At 39.2% G+C, this 17966-nt stretch overlaps 1 protein-coding gene across 1 annotated transcript; it reads left to right on the plus strand.

Annotated features, from left to right (window-relative positions):
* The first annotated feature begins 463 nt into the window (after window positions 1-463).
* LOC307017734 (uncharacterized protein) lies at window positions 464-17836 on the plus strand. Its single transcript, XM_079647470.1, has 31 exons — window positions 464-497; window positions 689-807; window positions 2666-2739; window positions 3611-3679; window positions 4396-4463; window positions 4569-5119; window positions 5392-5428; window positions 5510-5547; window positions 5628-5752; window positions 5838-5889; window positions 6078-6130; window positions 6976-7017; window positions 7092-7159; window positions 7261-7301; window positions 7397-7436; window positions 7712-7746; window positions 7847-7974; window positions 8096-8216; window positions 8313-8743; window positions 8841-9042; window positions 11455-11611; window positions 12463-12630; window positions 13255-13380; window positions 13683-13728; window positions 13813-13916; window positions 14004-14128; window positions 15066-15437; window positions 15533-15816; window positions 16352-16453; window positions 16562-16714; window positions 17303-17836. Exons 2-31 carry the CDS (start codon window positions 713-715, stop codon window positions 17401-17403), a joined length of 4008 nt encoding a protein of 1335 aa, XP_079503596.1. The 5' UTR covers window positions 464-497; window positions 689-712; the 3' UTR covers window positions 17404-17836.
* Window positions 17837-17966: the final 130 nt, after the last annotated feature.

A 17966-nucleotide genomic window follows, 5' to 3' on the forward strand; every position in this document is an offset into this window, starting at 1 on the left:
ATAATTGATTAAATTAGTAGGCTGCGTCCATATTAAAATATATAGAGAGGTTTGCTTGTGTAAATATAATTTAAAATGCCACAGTAATTGATTACATTTTTATGTGTGAGTTCAGGTGCGTCACATACAAACCCCTCCTGAAAAGTAGGTGCATAAAAGGACATACACATAATGCTGGTGTGTGATTTTGTATTACGCAACAGTAAATATTTGAATGCCCTTTCTGCAGTGTTACCCTGGAGACAATTAGTTCAAGTCAAGTCCGTCACTAATTACATTAACAAGGCTAGGACACGCCCTTAGGCGCACCTTTACTGACAAACAAATCAGAATCAGAATACTTTTAGATAGAAAACCCCCTGCATAAACCTACACAGACATTAGCTGTGGACATTTAGGCTAATCATTTTTTGGAGTATTGTACAGCAATGAGCCTTCTTTGAACTGGTCTAAACTCAAAGAATTTCCAGTTTCGGGAGGTAGACATTGTTGAGCAGGTAATGTTTGCGACATGCACCTATTCAGGTTGACGTTCCAGGGGCGTGCCACATGTTTCAGCTTTTGATCCTGCATGGGAAAGTCAAAGTGAACTCACTCAGCAGTCTGTCAACAACGCTAGCAACGAGTTTGTGTCGGCAGAGAGAAGAAAATGCACACATAAAGTTTGTGTTTTGGCTTTGTTTTCAAGGCTAGTATTCACCCTCGGGAAGTGATGTTCCAAGGAAATGAGGCTAAAATGAAGAGGAAATCTGCTGGCTTTTGTTCTTATGGATCTTCAAGTCGACACACGTTTGGCCCCTCTGTCAGGTAAAGTGGTGCGGCTGGTTTTGGTGTGTCTGCTTTTCCTTTAATAGTGCCCACAGCTGGTCTGCTAAATTTTAAATATTTATTATTTACACCATATTTGTCTTCATTTAAAGAAATTGTATGTTGTCTTCTTTTACTTTTTGGCTTTGATTGTGAATATACTATTTCGTATTTAGCTTGGGTATATTAAGTGAAGTTCAGGATGATATTTCCAGAAATGATGGCAGTTCAGATAACGTTAAGGGGCAGAAGAAAATATTCCCAAGATGAATGGGTCTGTGGATTTGTACTGTTGATGTAAAATTCGTCTTCATCATCTACATATTGAAACAAAAGATTTTGATTTTGTTGAGCAACATCGGTCCTCTACTCTAATCATCATGTTCTCACCTGTCACAGCTATTGCTTAGATGTTTCTTCTCTCATTTTCTCTTTCTCTAATTCTAATATACTCTATTCTTCCTCAAGTCAATGTACTAACGTTAACTACATTACGTACAGGATGTAGGTGAAAAGGGTTCAATTCCATTTCAGTCGAGCCCACTGCCTCGAAAGGACTTAGCTGACTAAGTTATACTGTATGTGTTGCCCTCTCAGTTGAAGCTTCATGTATCTACAGTATATATTTCTCGCTGTGTTGTGGCCCTAGGTGTGCGTGTTAGGTAGAGTGCTGACCAAAGCAAAGCAATGGCAGATTAAAATACATAAAAAACGAATGACTTTGTCTGGTTTGGTAGTTGTATACAAAACATTTGGCATAATTTCCATCTTCAACATTATAGCAATCCACAGAGAAATGGAAAGAAAGATAATGAGAAATAACAAATGTATTTAGTTCTACATTGTTATGTTCTGATAAATAAATGTATTCTTGGATTTCAAACATCAGCATTATGATGTTGTTATTTAGTATCTCTAAGGCTTATCCTTTACACCTCATCTGTTGTCCTTCTTATTACTTCACACATGTAAACCATGATCTTGTGATGAACCAAAGCAAGTAGTAATCATTTCACAACGTTAATCACTTGTTTGAAACTACAATTTCAAACCTCACTCACCCATTCTGATAACAATTACATAAAGTATAGCTGTGAGGGTGTTTTGATTTGCTACTAGTGTGAACAAACAACCAATCATATGGGTCGTATTCGTAGTTGAATATTATATTACATAACGTTCATAGGTTATTTTGGGCTTTAAATGAAAAAAATAAAACATATATTAAAGCAGGTACCAACATTTAGAGAGCTTTAAATGTAAAATAAAACTCTTCTGATACCACATAACTTCTTAATACACTGCATGGTATAAGCACAGTTTCATAATAGATGTAAACACTTGTGGAAAACTACGACCTGAGCAAACATTCCTCATTTATTCATAAAACCCAACATGTGTTTCTTGACTGTGCGATATGTACTTCTCTCTATGTGTTACTGTTTGCACTTTTCCTTAAGCAGTGATAAAGTTAATGTGTTTGCTCTGTTGTAGTGGACTCTGATTAAAGGTGATGCTTAACAGGAATATGTGTTATAATAGTGTTTGATTTGGCATTATCCATTTCTTAGGCACATTATAAGATACGGTAAATTACTGAATTATCCGAAAACAAAGAGAAACGCTCTTAAAAAAATTAATACAGGAAAGTCTTTAGCAATTATCAGCGTGAGAGGGAAGGAGATAGGTGCTCAAGATTAGTGTGAGAATATTTTTTACATGACTCACTCTTTCACCCGTGTGATCTGCTGTTCAACAACTCAATTGAACGTCACTACAATGGCGTTTGAACTAGAATATTTCATTCCATATAGACTTTTGAAAAAGTGTTTAAATGATTGTATGTGTCATCTTACAGACTGGAGAAGGCAGGCTCTTGTGTGAAACATTACCACTGTCTGCACATACTTCTGCTGGCCGTCCTATTGGCAGGTATGTTCTGACATGAGCTATGACAGCTTAGAGCAGACAATGGTGCGTCAGCATCCGTCATCTCAACTGGACTGACAACTTCGCACTTCTATTTAAATATGTCTCCCATGTCTAAAATGCCAGTCATTCAACACACACACACACACACACACACACACACACACACACACACACACACACACACACACACACACACACACACACACACACACACACACACACACACACACACACACACACACACACACACACACACACACACACACACACACACACACACACACACACACACACACACACACACACACACACACACACACACACACCAATGGGTTTTGCAATATGTAAACGGTTACTCTAGTCTAATATCTGTCTGTTTCCTACTGTAACTACTTTGTAGAGGAAGGCAGAGAACATGACCAAGAAATAGGAAAAAATTAAGAGATGTGTTGTAATTCAACTACTTTGGGAAACTACCATGTATACCTGAACTAACATTCCGAAGTACATGGCAGTTTACATCTAAGTATAACATATTTAGATGTAATTTAGAATGAATTACAAGTGTCCTATGGACCATTATTGGTATTGTGTAACACACAATAACATAGTAAATAATGACTTGTGAAAAAAATGAAACATATTGATGAAGTCTGCAGTATTATAGATGCATCACTTTATACTTGACTTTACGCATTCAGTAATAATTACTATTTTAGCGTAGTGTAAAATACAAAATTTCTAGTGTCTACACTAAAATAAAGGACTCATATTAAATCAACATTAAACTGAAGTGTACATTTAAAATGTTCCTCTTAGTCGTTCATTCTGTGCAAACTAAAAATAGTTATTCTGTCTTTTACGCCGACAGGTCAGGCTTCCTGTGTTGAGACCGCTGATGCTCTCCCCACTGTTCCTCCAACAAACACACAGCCTTCAGGTAAACATGCACGGGCATTATGTTATACTGTGTCAAACCCAACTTTGTACTTCGCTCATCCACTCTGATCTCAGTAACCATTGAAGACTGCTGACACTTAATACAATATGTTACATACCATTATGCTTTTGGGGATGTAGTGTGTTATAGGCGTTTGTGCATGTAAATGGTCTGCAAAGTCTAAAATCCTAAATTTCACGCGAAAGGGGGTTTCTCTACCACACACTCCCCCCAGCCTGAAACACCACGATTGTACTCCTTGGTTTACTTTCATAACATAAGGACATCAAGAAACACTCGGCTTCTATTGGCGCACATTATACGTGACCGGATAAGGGGTGTGACATCTCTACGTTTTTCACCAATCACAACAGAGCCAGTCAGCTAACCAATCAGAGCAGACTGGGCTCTGGTTTCAGACAGAGGGTGAAAAGAGGTGCTGCATCACAAAAATAAAGACCTTTTTGAACATGAAATCCTGTAAACAAGTCACAGAAGAGGCACACAATACAAATATGAACCTGAAAAAGAGCATAATATGTCCTCTTCAAGATCAGTTGACTAAATAGGGCAAGTAAAATTCTGCCTGTGAAAACAGCTTTATAATGAACTTTGTGGATCAGGGATATGGCTGATATCATCTGTGTTATCCGAGGTTATTTATCATTTTTTCAATCTGTTTACTGAACTACATTCTGTCTTTCCTCCTTTCACAGTATACTCCTTTTTTGTTGTCACTGTGGATGTCAATGAAGAGAAAGATGAAGAGGAAATAGTTGCCTGGGTATGTTTAGGAATAGGTTCCGGACTTGTTGCTGACTAATATACCGGATATATGATATGTATACCCTGTGAATAAATATAATTAGCATTGTGTTCCTTTCCCCAGCTTAAACAGGTGTTTGCAAACAAGCTGCACACCTGTCTGTCTCCAAACATTGAAGAAACCACTGTCGCACCTACCTCCCCACAAACTACCTCTCCAAACACTTCATATGAAACAACACTGGTGAAGACAGCAACATCAACATCACAAAGCTATAATTCAACTACAGCTCTGGCAATCACTAGGCTAAAGAGCAACAACCATACTACAAATGCTACAAATACAACTTTAAAAAGGGACACAACTACTGCAGCTGCAACAGTTACAGTATCTAAAAGCATCACCAGAACTCCAACTGAATCAACTACAGAGTTAAAAAGTATCACCAGAAGACCAGCTGCATCAACCACAGTCTTAAAAAGCAAAACCACAACTTCAGCTGGAGCAACTTTGTCAGAAGGCCTCACTACAAACGAACCTGGAAGCACACTTTTTTTTAAAACAACATTGGTCACAAAAGCCACTGGGAACCGCAAAACAAAGACGACAGAACCTGAAAACAGAAACAACAAGCGCCTAGTTCGGGAAATTCGGGCCAGTGTGACAAAAAACAGGTATCTCATAAACATTTTTGATTAAACAAACTAATGATTGAAAGGGTTCAGTGTAGGTAGGTGATAGACAACAATAGTCATACCAAGGTTTTGTTGATATTACTCATGATTGAGTACAAAAATACTGCTGAAATAAATTAAGTAAGGTCTTTTTTTTAATTGTTTATGAGTTCAACTTTGTAAGAGGAAAATGTGATATCTCATCTACCAAAAGTTATACAGACTTTTGTAGCAACTTTAAATCAATCTTGTTATGTCAATTTGATTTTCAGTGCGACCACCAGTGGCATAACATCTGATCTATTTCAAGTAAGTCAACACTACGATGTCTCTGTGGGTAACAGTGTGTGTGAAAAGAACAATCATGTGAATTAATTTGTTTTTTAACAGGATCTTTGTGTTTCATGCATCAACAAGACTGCAATAAGGTAGGTGAAGTATACATTTTCAAATGACTAAAAAGTGTGTCAAGATTTGTTTTGTTGTTAACACTGACCTTATACTTCAGAGAGACCAACTGTTCTGTGTTGCTGAGGCTGAAGCAGCAGGTCCCTTTGTGTTGTATCTTCCGTACGCTCTATGAGGCAAGTCATTCCTCCTCTGACATCCATGTGGTGGGAGCAAATACAACCGGTGAGTGTTCGCACAGTCTGAAAATAGATAATAACCTACCTAACACATTTTCATAATACAATCAACCTTCTGTGTCATTGAACAGGTATACCAAAGGACTGCAGTTCCAATCATACTGATCAAGACGTTGAATTATGGTAAGGTGTTTGGTATTTAAAATCTTGTTTGTATTTGTTGTATATTTTAAAAGTTTTTTTTAAAGGGTATTTATGGGTTGATCTTTAGGCTAAATATATACAGTATGGCCATGTTATGTGCTGCCTTTTTATAAGATTTTATGAGGTTGTCTTGTTTTTATTAATCAAATTCGCCTATCTTTTCACAGTGAAGACACTGGGACTGTGGCTGCTCTAGGCAACTCAACACACTGTGGGGCAGGTGAGCTTTCAACATTTCCTTTGAACATCTTCAAAAAACAGAAAGTAAAGAAAATTCTTCTGATCTAGGCTACATTCATTAACCAACAATTTCAAGGTAGACATGTGGCATAGGCCTAGGTTAGCCTACAGTACATGTAGTCAAAGTAAAGTTGACTTAACTTGGACAGTTAATTGGAAGAGCCATTGTGAGGCTAAACATTTATTCCAAGGTTTATATTTACATTTTTGGGAAGCAGATTTGTTCGCTTTCTTGCTTATAATGTTTTAAGAAGAACAATACCCATCTGATATCTGTACCGTTAATATAGCCTACAGTTACAGCCAGTTAGCTTAGCTTAGCATAAAGACTAGAAACGTGCAGAAACTAGTCCGGCTTTTGTCGGTAGGTAACAAACCCTGGCAAGACCACTGATGGTCACTAATTAACACGTTTTATTTTGTGTATACATTCATTTATTGGCCGCGTGCAGTGTCTTGTTTACCTTTCAATGCATCTCGCGATATCACGCAAGAATCGCGCGATCACAAGATCACCTGGCGCGTCAGGTTAATTTTGTTACCATGGAGAAACAGCAACCAGCGGACGCTCCAGGAAGTCAATGTGCCCAGCCGGCCGAGTTATATAGTCCTGCACAAATCACTCTTTAAAACAGACCCTTTATATAACCTACACATTTATATGCTATAGTTTATTATTTCTTGTGTAAATAATAGGTGAAATAATGGCACAGTGGCCAAAAATTAGACAAAGGCAGGTTGAATACTATAATTTAATATTTAAGTGGTTGTTTTCATACTATCATTTAAATAAAGAAAACCAATATGCTTTGACTTTTTTTCCAGTTCATAACCCCTGCAACTGCTCTGCCTACTGCAATGGAGTTGGTGAGTGTTTTTATTAACAACAAAACCACCTGATAAAATAAGACATTTGTTAAGTGTTATCTTTTTGTTTTCAGAGGCATACTACACTTTTGAATTTTCAGTACAAGATTCCAAGATGAACTTTTCGTACGTTTCGACCATGGTAAGTCAACATTCACGTGTAAGAATGTTCAATTATTTTATTAAGTGTCTCAAATTATACATAAATGAATGATCTAACTCTAATCTCTTGAATATTTCCAGATGTATAACCTGAGTAAACCAGATTGCTATTCAAGGGAAGAGTAAGTATTTGCATTCATCAAATCAAATTTGACATCAATAAATACCATTTGTTAACATTAAAATAAATCACAATCTTTGTAATGTTCCTTTGCAGCGATTCATGTCCATTGTCCGTCATTGCATCAGAATACAGGGTAACCGACGACCAAACTGTAATAATTGTGCCTGAACTTCACATTTTAGTTTAAATAGGCAATTACAAGAAAGATCAAATTCGAATATTAAGTGAAAATATTTTTTTTGCATTTCATTTTGCCAATGTGATGCATGGCATTGAGGCAATTGGCCACTGCACATATGCATCTATATTGCACTTTTTCTTTTTGGTCAGATGTCCATGAAATATAAATGTTTTGCTTTGGATTGACACTGGATATTATGCTTTTTAACAATGAACATTTCTTCCTAGAATGCCACTGTGACATGTGGAAGCTCATCAACAAAGTGAGTTTAATCCTACTCATAGCTTTGCTGGACCATTTCTTTGCATTGATGCATTTGAACAGTGACTGTAATCTGTACTCTTCTGCTTTTTTACTTTAAGTCTTCAAAAATGCAGAGTGACTTTACACTTTGGCCATGAGGTTCCTATCTGTAATTTGTCGAATGCTGTGATTCATTTGTTTGAATCTGAGCCAGGAATACGTTACATTGGAACCGTGACTCGAGCTGGTGTGTGAACTTAATACAGGGAAAACAAGTCAATTCAACAGCAATTCATGCCGTCAAGAAAATACCTGCAAGTCTTTGCTGTAAAACTCCTCATTTGTGTTTTTTCTTTTGTGTCCCACAGCCATTTGTGGAAATTCCTTCAGTGACAATCCACTGAATTCTCTCAACAACATGTGGTACCAATTGAACATACCTCCTGCTTACTTTTGCCCAACAATAGTAGAGTCTAACCTCCTGACTTGGTTTGTATGATCTGCACTATTACAACAAAAACCTGATTTAAAATCTTAACGAATACTTGCACCCAGGATTCTAATTTCTTCCTTTTTTCTTAACAGTCATGGCAGGAAAAATATACTTGTGGAGCTTAAAGAGTCGTGTGATGCTACACCATGTGCTACACCCAGCCCGGATGTGACAACCGCACAACCAAACACCTCCACCTCATCTGTGAATGTAACTTCATCCACCTCATCTGTGAATGTCACTTCATTCACCTCACCTTTGAATGTAACTTCCTTCACCTCATCTGTGAATGTAACTTCATCCACCTCATCTGTGAATGTAACTTCATTCACCTCATCTGTGAATGTAACTTCATCCACCTCACTTGTGAATGTAACTTCATTCACCTCATCTGTGAATGTAACTTCATTCACCTCACCTGTGAATGTAACTTCATCCAACTCATCTGCAAATGTGACTTCATCCACGCTGACAGCAACATCTCCAGCTCTGAATGCAACCCTCACTACTGTCCCCGAGTCAGGTTTGTTTTCACCTCAGCAATGTGTACAACTCTGTTCCCAACATTGACATCATTATAGCATCATTAAAGTGTACTCTTCAAATGTTCTTGACTGCAGCTGAAAGCCAAGCCAATGCACTGCTTGAGTTGACCAAAGATATGTCCAAGGTGAACTCCAGCCAGGTGCGTCAGCTGGTGTCAAAGCTGGAGAGACTTTTGTCGGGCCCAACGGTCAGCTTTGCTCTCGGAAACACCTCCGTCCACATTGTCAGCAATCTGCTCGGTGCCACTCCTGAGGTGCTGTCCGACTCCTCCAACAGGTTTCACTTTTCATTTATTTTGTTGTCTACAGAAATGAGATGGTGTAACTCAAGACCTTTTTGAGAAGTTTATTTGGACAATTCAGTTGCAAGTTGCCCCCTTGGGAAGCAGTTCACTTCAAGCAGTCATCTCAAGGTCTGAATAAATGAAGGCAATGGAAAGGCTCCTCAAACTTGCACTCTCTCTAATATCCAGCAAGGGGCGACTCCACTGGTAGCAAAAATACATCCTCTCCTAAAAGAGGCTTTTATCTTTACATCACATGCATGAGAATGTATTTAATGTCCAAATAGATCATGGATTTTTGTTTTGTAATCTGAGATCCTATTTAAATTCAAAATCGGTTTGTTGTTGGGGTGTGAAAGGCAGTGAAGGTGAAAACAAAACGCAGCACCGACAGCACCAAATTTCCTGTTTTTGCCTACAAAAAAATCCATAGTATCCCATATATCAGTGGTTCCCAACCTGGGGGGGAGGGTGCCAAAGATCACAGGGGGGGCGCCAGGCCTCATATGATTTGAGGCCAAATGTCATATTTAGACTTTTTTTCTTATTTTACTTTATTTTATTTTTTACATATAATTGTAAAGCAATACATGGTTGTCACTAAAAGCCTTGTCTCTACATTACGATACAATATAAAAAATAATTGATTAATTAATTTGAATAACATTTCAAGTTAGTATATTAAAGGCATAAAAAGACAGAAATTTATAATTCTGTCTTTAATAGAAATGTTTCTTCTGCCCGTAAAGTGTCCAAACCGGGCTTTTCTGGATAAGCGCATTTTTAAAACATAGTCATTGTCCATGCCGGTTTCAGTTGGATTATTTGTCACAGTTGCTCCGATCAGTACGGTCTCCTCCATTTTGTAGATTATTTACGACTTTTGAATCCACATAAACACATCGGCAAAATCCGGCTTACTTTGAGCATGTGTTTTAAACAGTTTAATCCCTTTGTGAATTGTTTCCACTTCCGCGCCATCCTTTAATTTCTTCATACAGCGGGAAATTCAAATGAATGAATCCTGAGTCCAATAACCATCAAAGTCACATAGTGCTCCTTAATTATGCTTTCATCCTCCTTTAACAAAATACTTCACATTCATCTAGTTCAGGGGTCGGCAACCTTTTTGATATGAAGTGCCATTTAAAAAAAAAAAAATTGATCAGCGTGCCAACGATCGAGAATTATCAACGGGGGGGGGGGGGGGTTGAGGAGCTTGACGCTCGTGAACTATCAGCAGGAGGGCGGGGGAGCCTCGCTGAGGGGAAGCAGTGTGTGGACCTGTCAGCGCAACTTACATGATGCCGAATTTAACACATTTAAATAATTGGTTTAAACGGCATAATAATAAGGACGATCGTCTGTTCTGTGATTTTCCAGAGCACACATGTTATGATATTAGGGTAATGCAGAGTGAGATGAGATCGCTGTCCCTTTAAGAGAGAGAGAGAGAGAGGGGTGTGGCTTGTGCATGTGTGTTTCTGGAAGTGAAACGAGGAAGCAGAAAAACAGAGGTCTCTGATGTATTTTGTGAAACAGAAGAACAGCTAAATAAATGCAACGGCCTCCCAAGAAGAGCTCGCCTCTCTCTAGTGATTTAAGCTAAAGTGGATTATTGAACCTGAAGCTTGTTGCTTCTGCCCTCCTCGACTACGGTCTGGGAGCCGACAGGAAAGTGCAACACACAGATGGCCAGTCCGCCCCTTTGTAGCATATTATTTCGATGAGAGATGAGCAGATCGCCACTGGGCTTTCAACTAAATACACAGCCACGCAAAAACTGTGGCATTTGTACAGCTCCTTTTGGGTACTGCAATTAGTGAAGTACTTTCCTCCGTGATGAAACGATCAGCACTGCACCACGGAGGAAATCGGCAGAAAGTCACCTGGAGTTAAAGAGAGCGGGGCTGCGTTGCGTGCATGGCTTCCTTCTGCAGGTAACGGGGACGCGCTCTGGCGGCGGTCTCGTTAAGGATCCGAAAAATACAATTTTAAAATATTTTGCACACTTATTCCACTTATTCCTAGTGTGCCACTGGTTACGGTGCCGCGTGCCAATGCTGGCACGCGTGCCAGGGGTTGCCGACCCCTGATCTAGTTTGTGACAGTAGTTGTAGCATTTTTGAGACTTTTAAACTTTAATTACCGCCCCCCCCTTGTGTGTGTGTGTGTGTGGGGGGGGGGGCGCAACTTCCAACAGGAGTCATTTGGGGGGGATCTTGGGAAAAAAGGTTGGGAACCACTGCTCTATATGAATGTAATCATATAGTTCGAACCTGTTAGCTGGTAACAAAGGCTTGTTTCTATGGCCCAGAGATTAGGAACCACTGGTGTAACTGAATTAACTCTAATAATAATTTATGATATGCGTAATACCAATTACATTTCCTTTTTTTAATCAGTATTATAGGGGTTGTTGATACCGTGGGGTTGAAGCTGGTCCTTGATGGAAAGGTTGAGAACCTCCTTTCCTCCGCTGTGGCTCTGTCTGTGAAACCAGCAGATGGCAGCAACTTCCAGGAAACAGTTTTCTCCATCTCAGACCCTAAGACTGTACAGGTATGACATGAATAGTCAATTTGACTATACCTGTAGCATTGTCTATATAACATGCCATTCTGTTTGTTGCCAGAATGATATTGATTGCATTTATAGATATTTTACAGTAGATGTTGGATTTTTTTAGAGGTTTTTAGCCTGAACAACATACATAACTTGTTTAGGTTCTGTACTTGACCTCAATATTTCCATTACTCGATGCTTCAAATCCATTTAATTCCAGGGCGAAATACAACACTTTGTGAGATCACATTTAAGCAGTTTTTTTCATCTTGAGACCCATTACAAAACAGCAATGTCCATTTTGGGCCCCTTGTCACATGTTTCAGAAGCCTAAGAGTTTTATCAGTTCCACAAAATAGACATTTACCTTTTTTAACCTTTTTAAGAAGAAAAATACTAAGATATTAACACCCTCTAGGTTTGACAATACTGGACTAAACTGTATATAATGCAGATAAAGTATAAAGAGCTTTGTTAGAACAGAAACACTGACATGTCACAGCATGAAAAACTGTCCATCAATTCAATTTTAAACAATTACAAAAAATGTTTTATCTGTAAACAAAACCCTGCATTACACATACACTGGTTGTTAGAGCTAGATTCAGTTTATTCCACACATTTATAAAGGTTGTTGCAGTAAACTAGGTCACCTTCTTCCTTTAATAACAAGGACATTACTTACAATTATATGTCATGGTAAGTCCCTGGATTACAGTTGTTTTTGCACACAAGAAGAAATGGGTTGAGCTTGGACAGATTGACATCAATTACCCCAAATACAATAGAAGTTGGATTTACAGTCTGATGATACAATCTAGTTGGTAAGCCAGTGTCTCTCTGTTCAGGTCCGTGGGGGTCCCAGCAGGCCCAGCAGGAAGGTGAGAGCAGACCCCCCCCTCCCGCAGGGCTCAATCAAGCTGCCCCCCTCCCTCACTGAGGACCTGACCAGCCAGGAGCAGCAGCTGGTCTCCAGAGTCCAGTTCAATTTCTACCAGAAGGACACAGTTTACCAGGTCAATACTTTCAACAGAACATTACATTCCAAACAAGAAATAGAACTCATTACAATTAGGGTTGCAAAATTCCGGGAATTTTCAAAGATGGAAACTTTCCATGGGAATTAACCGGAATAAACGGGAATAAACTGGGAATTTTCTAAATTCAAGGTTGGCTCTTCATTGGGAACTTAAATGTAGTAGGGGAAAGTATATTTTAGCCTAATCTTGACTAAAACAAACAGATGCCATTCAAGTACACTCGAATATCCATGCCATAGCACATTGCTTACTGCATGGCTATTGAGACCACACCCCCTCCATTCCTCCATCACATGCACAGATGAGTAATATTTAATTCAACATTCCTGTTTTCGTTCTTCAATGAAACAAATAATTGTTCAATAAAATAATGAAAAGTTGTTCTGTTCTACTTTAAAAAAAGAAAAACTTTCCGGAAATGTACCGGAAACTTTCCGCCCCTTTGCAACCCTAATTACAATGCAGACTTGTGCATCAGATCTGTTTTGAATTTAATATCCCTGGTTTTAAGTTGATAAGGAAACAGTTTAATTTAAATATTATAACATTGTCTTCACAAACTGACCCCTCTTGTGTGTTGTGATGTCTCTAAATATTTAGGACAGCTCTCTGAGAGGCAAACGCAAACTCAACAGTGGGATCCTGGGAGCGAGTGCGGCCAACCTGACAATAAAGGAGCTCCAAGATGATGTTGTAATTCAGCTGAAGAACACAGAGCCTGTTCCGGTAAGCAAGACTGAATGATTTTAAAAATGTTTTTAGGGAAAGTATATTTGCTTTACTGTTTTTTATTTTCATAGCCGTATTGTCTTTTCATCTTTAAATATTAAACAAAGGTAAACCAGCAACTACAGCAAATAAGATCACAAGAGAATATCTGAACTTCCTTTTTTCAAAAAAATGAGGAGAAAAATAAAGATAAAATGTGTTATACGTTATAGCAGCTGCATATTACATTAAAATATAAAGTTGTACAATTGGACATTGTCAACAAATACTAGCTTCTTTTGCTTTTTCTGAAACTGCAGGCTAATTTTGTGGCTATCTGCGTTTTCTGGGACTTCACATTCAATAGTAAGTTTTCCGACTATCTCAATCAGAATTAAATAAATTTAAACAAAGATGAAAATATGATTAATCTGTGTATTATACCTGCAGACGACTCAGGGGGCTGGAATCCTAGAGGCTGCTCTGTCCGAAAAAGCACAGACAACGAGACGGTTTGTGGCTGCAACCATTTGACAAGTTTTGCTATCCTGCTGGTGAGACAGTGAGAATTTGCATCCTTTTATTTGGTGAACACTTTTCCACTCTTCTGTAACTTGCCTTTATTTCTCTTTTGCCTACAGGACCTCGCCAGACAGCCTCTAACCAGCCGTACGCAGGCCACCATCCTAACGTTTATCACATATATTGGCTGTGGAGTGTCGGCCATCTTCCTCTCTATCACCCTCCTCACCTACTTGGCCTTTGGGTGAGTTTTAGGATACATTGCATGAATTAAAAACTGTTATAATAACCATTGAAGTAGCATATATATATATTTCATTAGGTCTTGGGTCCTTAAAGGTCCCATGTCATGCTTTTCCGGTTATTACCCGTCCCCTTGTGTGTTATGTAGCTTGTTCTGCATGTAAACGGTCTGCAAAGTCACAAACCCTCAAAGTACACCCTGTAGCGACTAAAACTCTAACACAGAAAAGACCTGTCTATGCTGCCCCACAGGGCGGAGCAGCGAGCCCCGCAACGTCCCGCCAACACGGCACCCAGACCCCACGCAGCATTCTCATCTGTTTGTCATTACTGGTGTCATTTTCTGGTTGCTAACAAACGATATTGTAAAACAAACACTGATGTGCAGCTGTAACGGTGGTTGACTAATCCGAACAGGGTGGGCGAGCTGACCAATCAGAGCACAGTAGCTGACCAATCAGAGCACATAGGGAGGGGGAGTAGGAGCTCCAACAAGGTGTGTAGGACAGAGGGTGAATACACATAGTATACAGAGATGCTGTATGAGAAACCAATGTGATTTTGGAACATTGAACAATGTCATCTATTCTAGTAGACCTCAACAATGGAATTACGATCAGAAGAAATGGCCAAGACATGGGACCTTTTAAAATACTCAAATCAATATCTGACGTTGTTTGTAAACTAGACATTGCTAATACATGAGTAACAGTTTTGTACTACTTCTGCAATCTAAATGATCTTCAACAATCAATAAATTAGATAGTGATTGGAAACACATCTGTATTACTTTGTTTTGACTTCCTAATGGATCGTGGGCTTGTAGTTCCGAATAAAAAGAATAGAACAAAAAAATGAAACTGATCTTTTTTCAGATCACTCTTTACAAACAGCTGATTAAGAAAAGTTCACTGATGATTTTTGTTTGAACATTGCAGGAAGTTGCGTAAGGACATTCCCTCTAAGATCCTGATCCAGCTGTGCCTGGCTCTGCTTCTGCTCAACTTGGTCTTCCTGGTGGACGCCTGGCTGGCTCTCTACCCGGAGGCTGTGGGCCTCTGCATCTCCACCGCCTGGTTCCTGCACTACTTCCTGCTGGTGACCTTCACCTGGATGGGACTAGAGGCCGTCCAAATGTACCTGGCCCTGGTGAAAGTCTTCAATAGCTACATTTCCCACTACATGGTGAAGTTCTCGCTCGTCGGCTGGGGCGTCCCGATGATTGTGGTCATTATTGTCATCGCAGTTGACAAGGATAACTACGGCCTTGTCTCCTATGGAAGGTTTTCCGATGGCACTAGTGATGGATTGTGAGTCTTCTGATACGATACAAACAAATATCCAGACACACGAAAAACAAATTCTGCACAAAACAATAAGCTAACCCTTTCATTCTCTCCCACAGCTGCTGGCTGAAAAATGACATTGCTTTCTACGTGTCAGTGGTGGCCTATTTCTGCCTCATATTTGTGTTCAACTTCATCATGTTCGTGGTGGTGCTGGTCCAGCTGTGTCGGATAAAGAGGCAGAACCCTCACAATTTGCAGCACCGCAGCATACTGCAGGACATGCGCAGCGTGTCGGGGATCACCATCCTCCTGGGACTTACATGGGGCTTTGCTTTTTTTGCCTGGGGGCCCCTTAACCTGCCATTCATGTACCTGTTTGCCATCTTTAACTCCTTCCAAGGTGAGTTGACTCATACAGGTTTGAGTAAATTGACATAATAGTGAACTAAATAAGCAGAGAAAGGAGATATGCAGTATAATACACATCTTCGGGTTCATGTTTTCATGCTTGAATGTTTCAAAACACTTAATTGTTCTCATAATCTTAGTTTGAATGTACCTGTATTCACCCTCTGTCGAAAAATGCTTATTTTTGACACCTGTCTCTTTAAGACTCTCTCCTGAAGAAGCCCAGTCTGCTCTGATTGGCTTCTGAGAAAAGTTGTAGGTAGTTCTCAGGCGGTAGGAAGGGATACTCAGATAATGGGCGGTGTATTTTAATGAGCCTGTATACAAGGATATTATGGGGAACGAAATCTAAAGGGATTGTTGAATCCTATGTGTGAGGACATTACAAATAGTTTAATCCACTTTTTTAAAGCTTTTTATCTTATATTGCTCACCACTCAAAAAGAAAAATAAGAAGGCCCAAAACCTAAACAAGTGCACTTTGCAGGTGATATGCTGAACCTATAAACCCTGTTTCTGTTTTTTAGGTTTCTTTATATTTATCTTCTATTGTGCGGGGAAGGAGAATGTGAGGAAGCAGTGGAGGACCTTCCTGTGCTGCGGCAGAATGAGGCTGGCAGAGAACTCAGGTTTTTACATTTCATAACCATTCTGGACATCCATGGTAATTATTCATCAATTATAATTTATTATGTAACATTTCACCTTTTATCCTGTGGAATTTATGTTATTAACAGAATGGAGCCGCACTGCAACACAGAAGACCGCAACGAAGTCATCAGTGAATGGAGTCACATCTCTTAATTCCTCAAACTCGTCCCAGTTCAACAACTCATCCAGCTCTTCCTGTTTCCTGGTCAGCGACTCCTCAGAGCTCACTAATGGCATCAGTAAGTGAAGACTGCCTGCCATCCGGATTATAATCCTTAGCTTTGCCTTAAGCAAGACTCAACGCATGTAAAACAAGTTTTAATTATTGCTGCGGTTTACTGGATACAAATATTAAACAAGGCTGTGCACTGCAATATTATAATACAATATCATAAAATGGACAAGTCAAATCAAGCAATCTGATTGGTTCTTAGCCGTGATATACTGAGCGTATACCACGGGTAGAATTGTAAGTTACTTTTCACAACAAGTCAGTATCCCTCCGCGTCTGAGAAAAACAGTAAACCGTTGGACTGAAAAACCCAACGGTTTCGCGTCGGGCCGAACCACGCCCCTTAGCTGTGATATAATGAGCATATACCACAGCCTGTCGTGAGCTATTGCTTAAATATAGTCATATTGTTACATGCCAAATACTGGAGGCTCTTGAGCAAAGTGGCCAGAAGCCCAACACTTTTAACAGTTTTATTCTCCTACACACTTGTCATACCAGTGTACAATACAACACATTTATATTGACTAAATGAGCGCTTCATTTAACAGTCCTTTTGAAAAAACTGAAATAATGCAGTAGTGCTGTGTTACAGGTAGCCAATTTGAAGACCATGTGATCACAGCAGAAGACTACAGTACGGATGTCGTCCTCAACGAGATCAACATGCAGTACAGAAACCAACAAACGCCCTGATCCAGAAAGGACTTGACTGTTTTTCATGGGTTTCTTAGGGCAATTTTTGCCTTTTATTGATTCAGATGGATTGGAAAGGGGGAGAGACATGCAGCAAAGGTCCGCAGGTCGGAGTCGAACCCCTGCAGGGAGCGCTCAGCTTAATCTCTACCGGGTTTGCTTTGGGCAGCCCAGAACTGAATATTCAAAGGCTCTTATTTTGAAATACTTGTATATAATGTTAATAAAGACTAATTTATATACTGTCCATCTTCCTGTCACTTGTATTATATGATTTGTAATGAGCAATGGAAATCCTACATTATAGCACTTGATTTTAACACGCTATCCTATATTTAAATTTGTATCTGGAAGGAACCTGGATAACCTTTATTCCTTTGTATAGGGATGTTATTGAGATACGTAGCTGAATAAAAATGGTACATTACACACACTGATGTTGACTCATTGTAAACTATTCAATATTAGCAAAGGCCAACAAGCTGGTATTATTTTCACTGTGAATTACTTGCCTTTTGATTGTTGAACAAAATGAAGCATGTTCACACTTATTGTATCAGCAT

This window comes from Notothenia rossii, assembly GCF_949606895.1.
Source record: "Notothenia rossii genome assembly, chromosome: 9".
Lineage (NCBI taxonomy): Eukaryota > Metazoa > Chordata > Actinopteri > Perciformes > Nototheniidae > Notothenia > Notothenia rossii.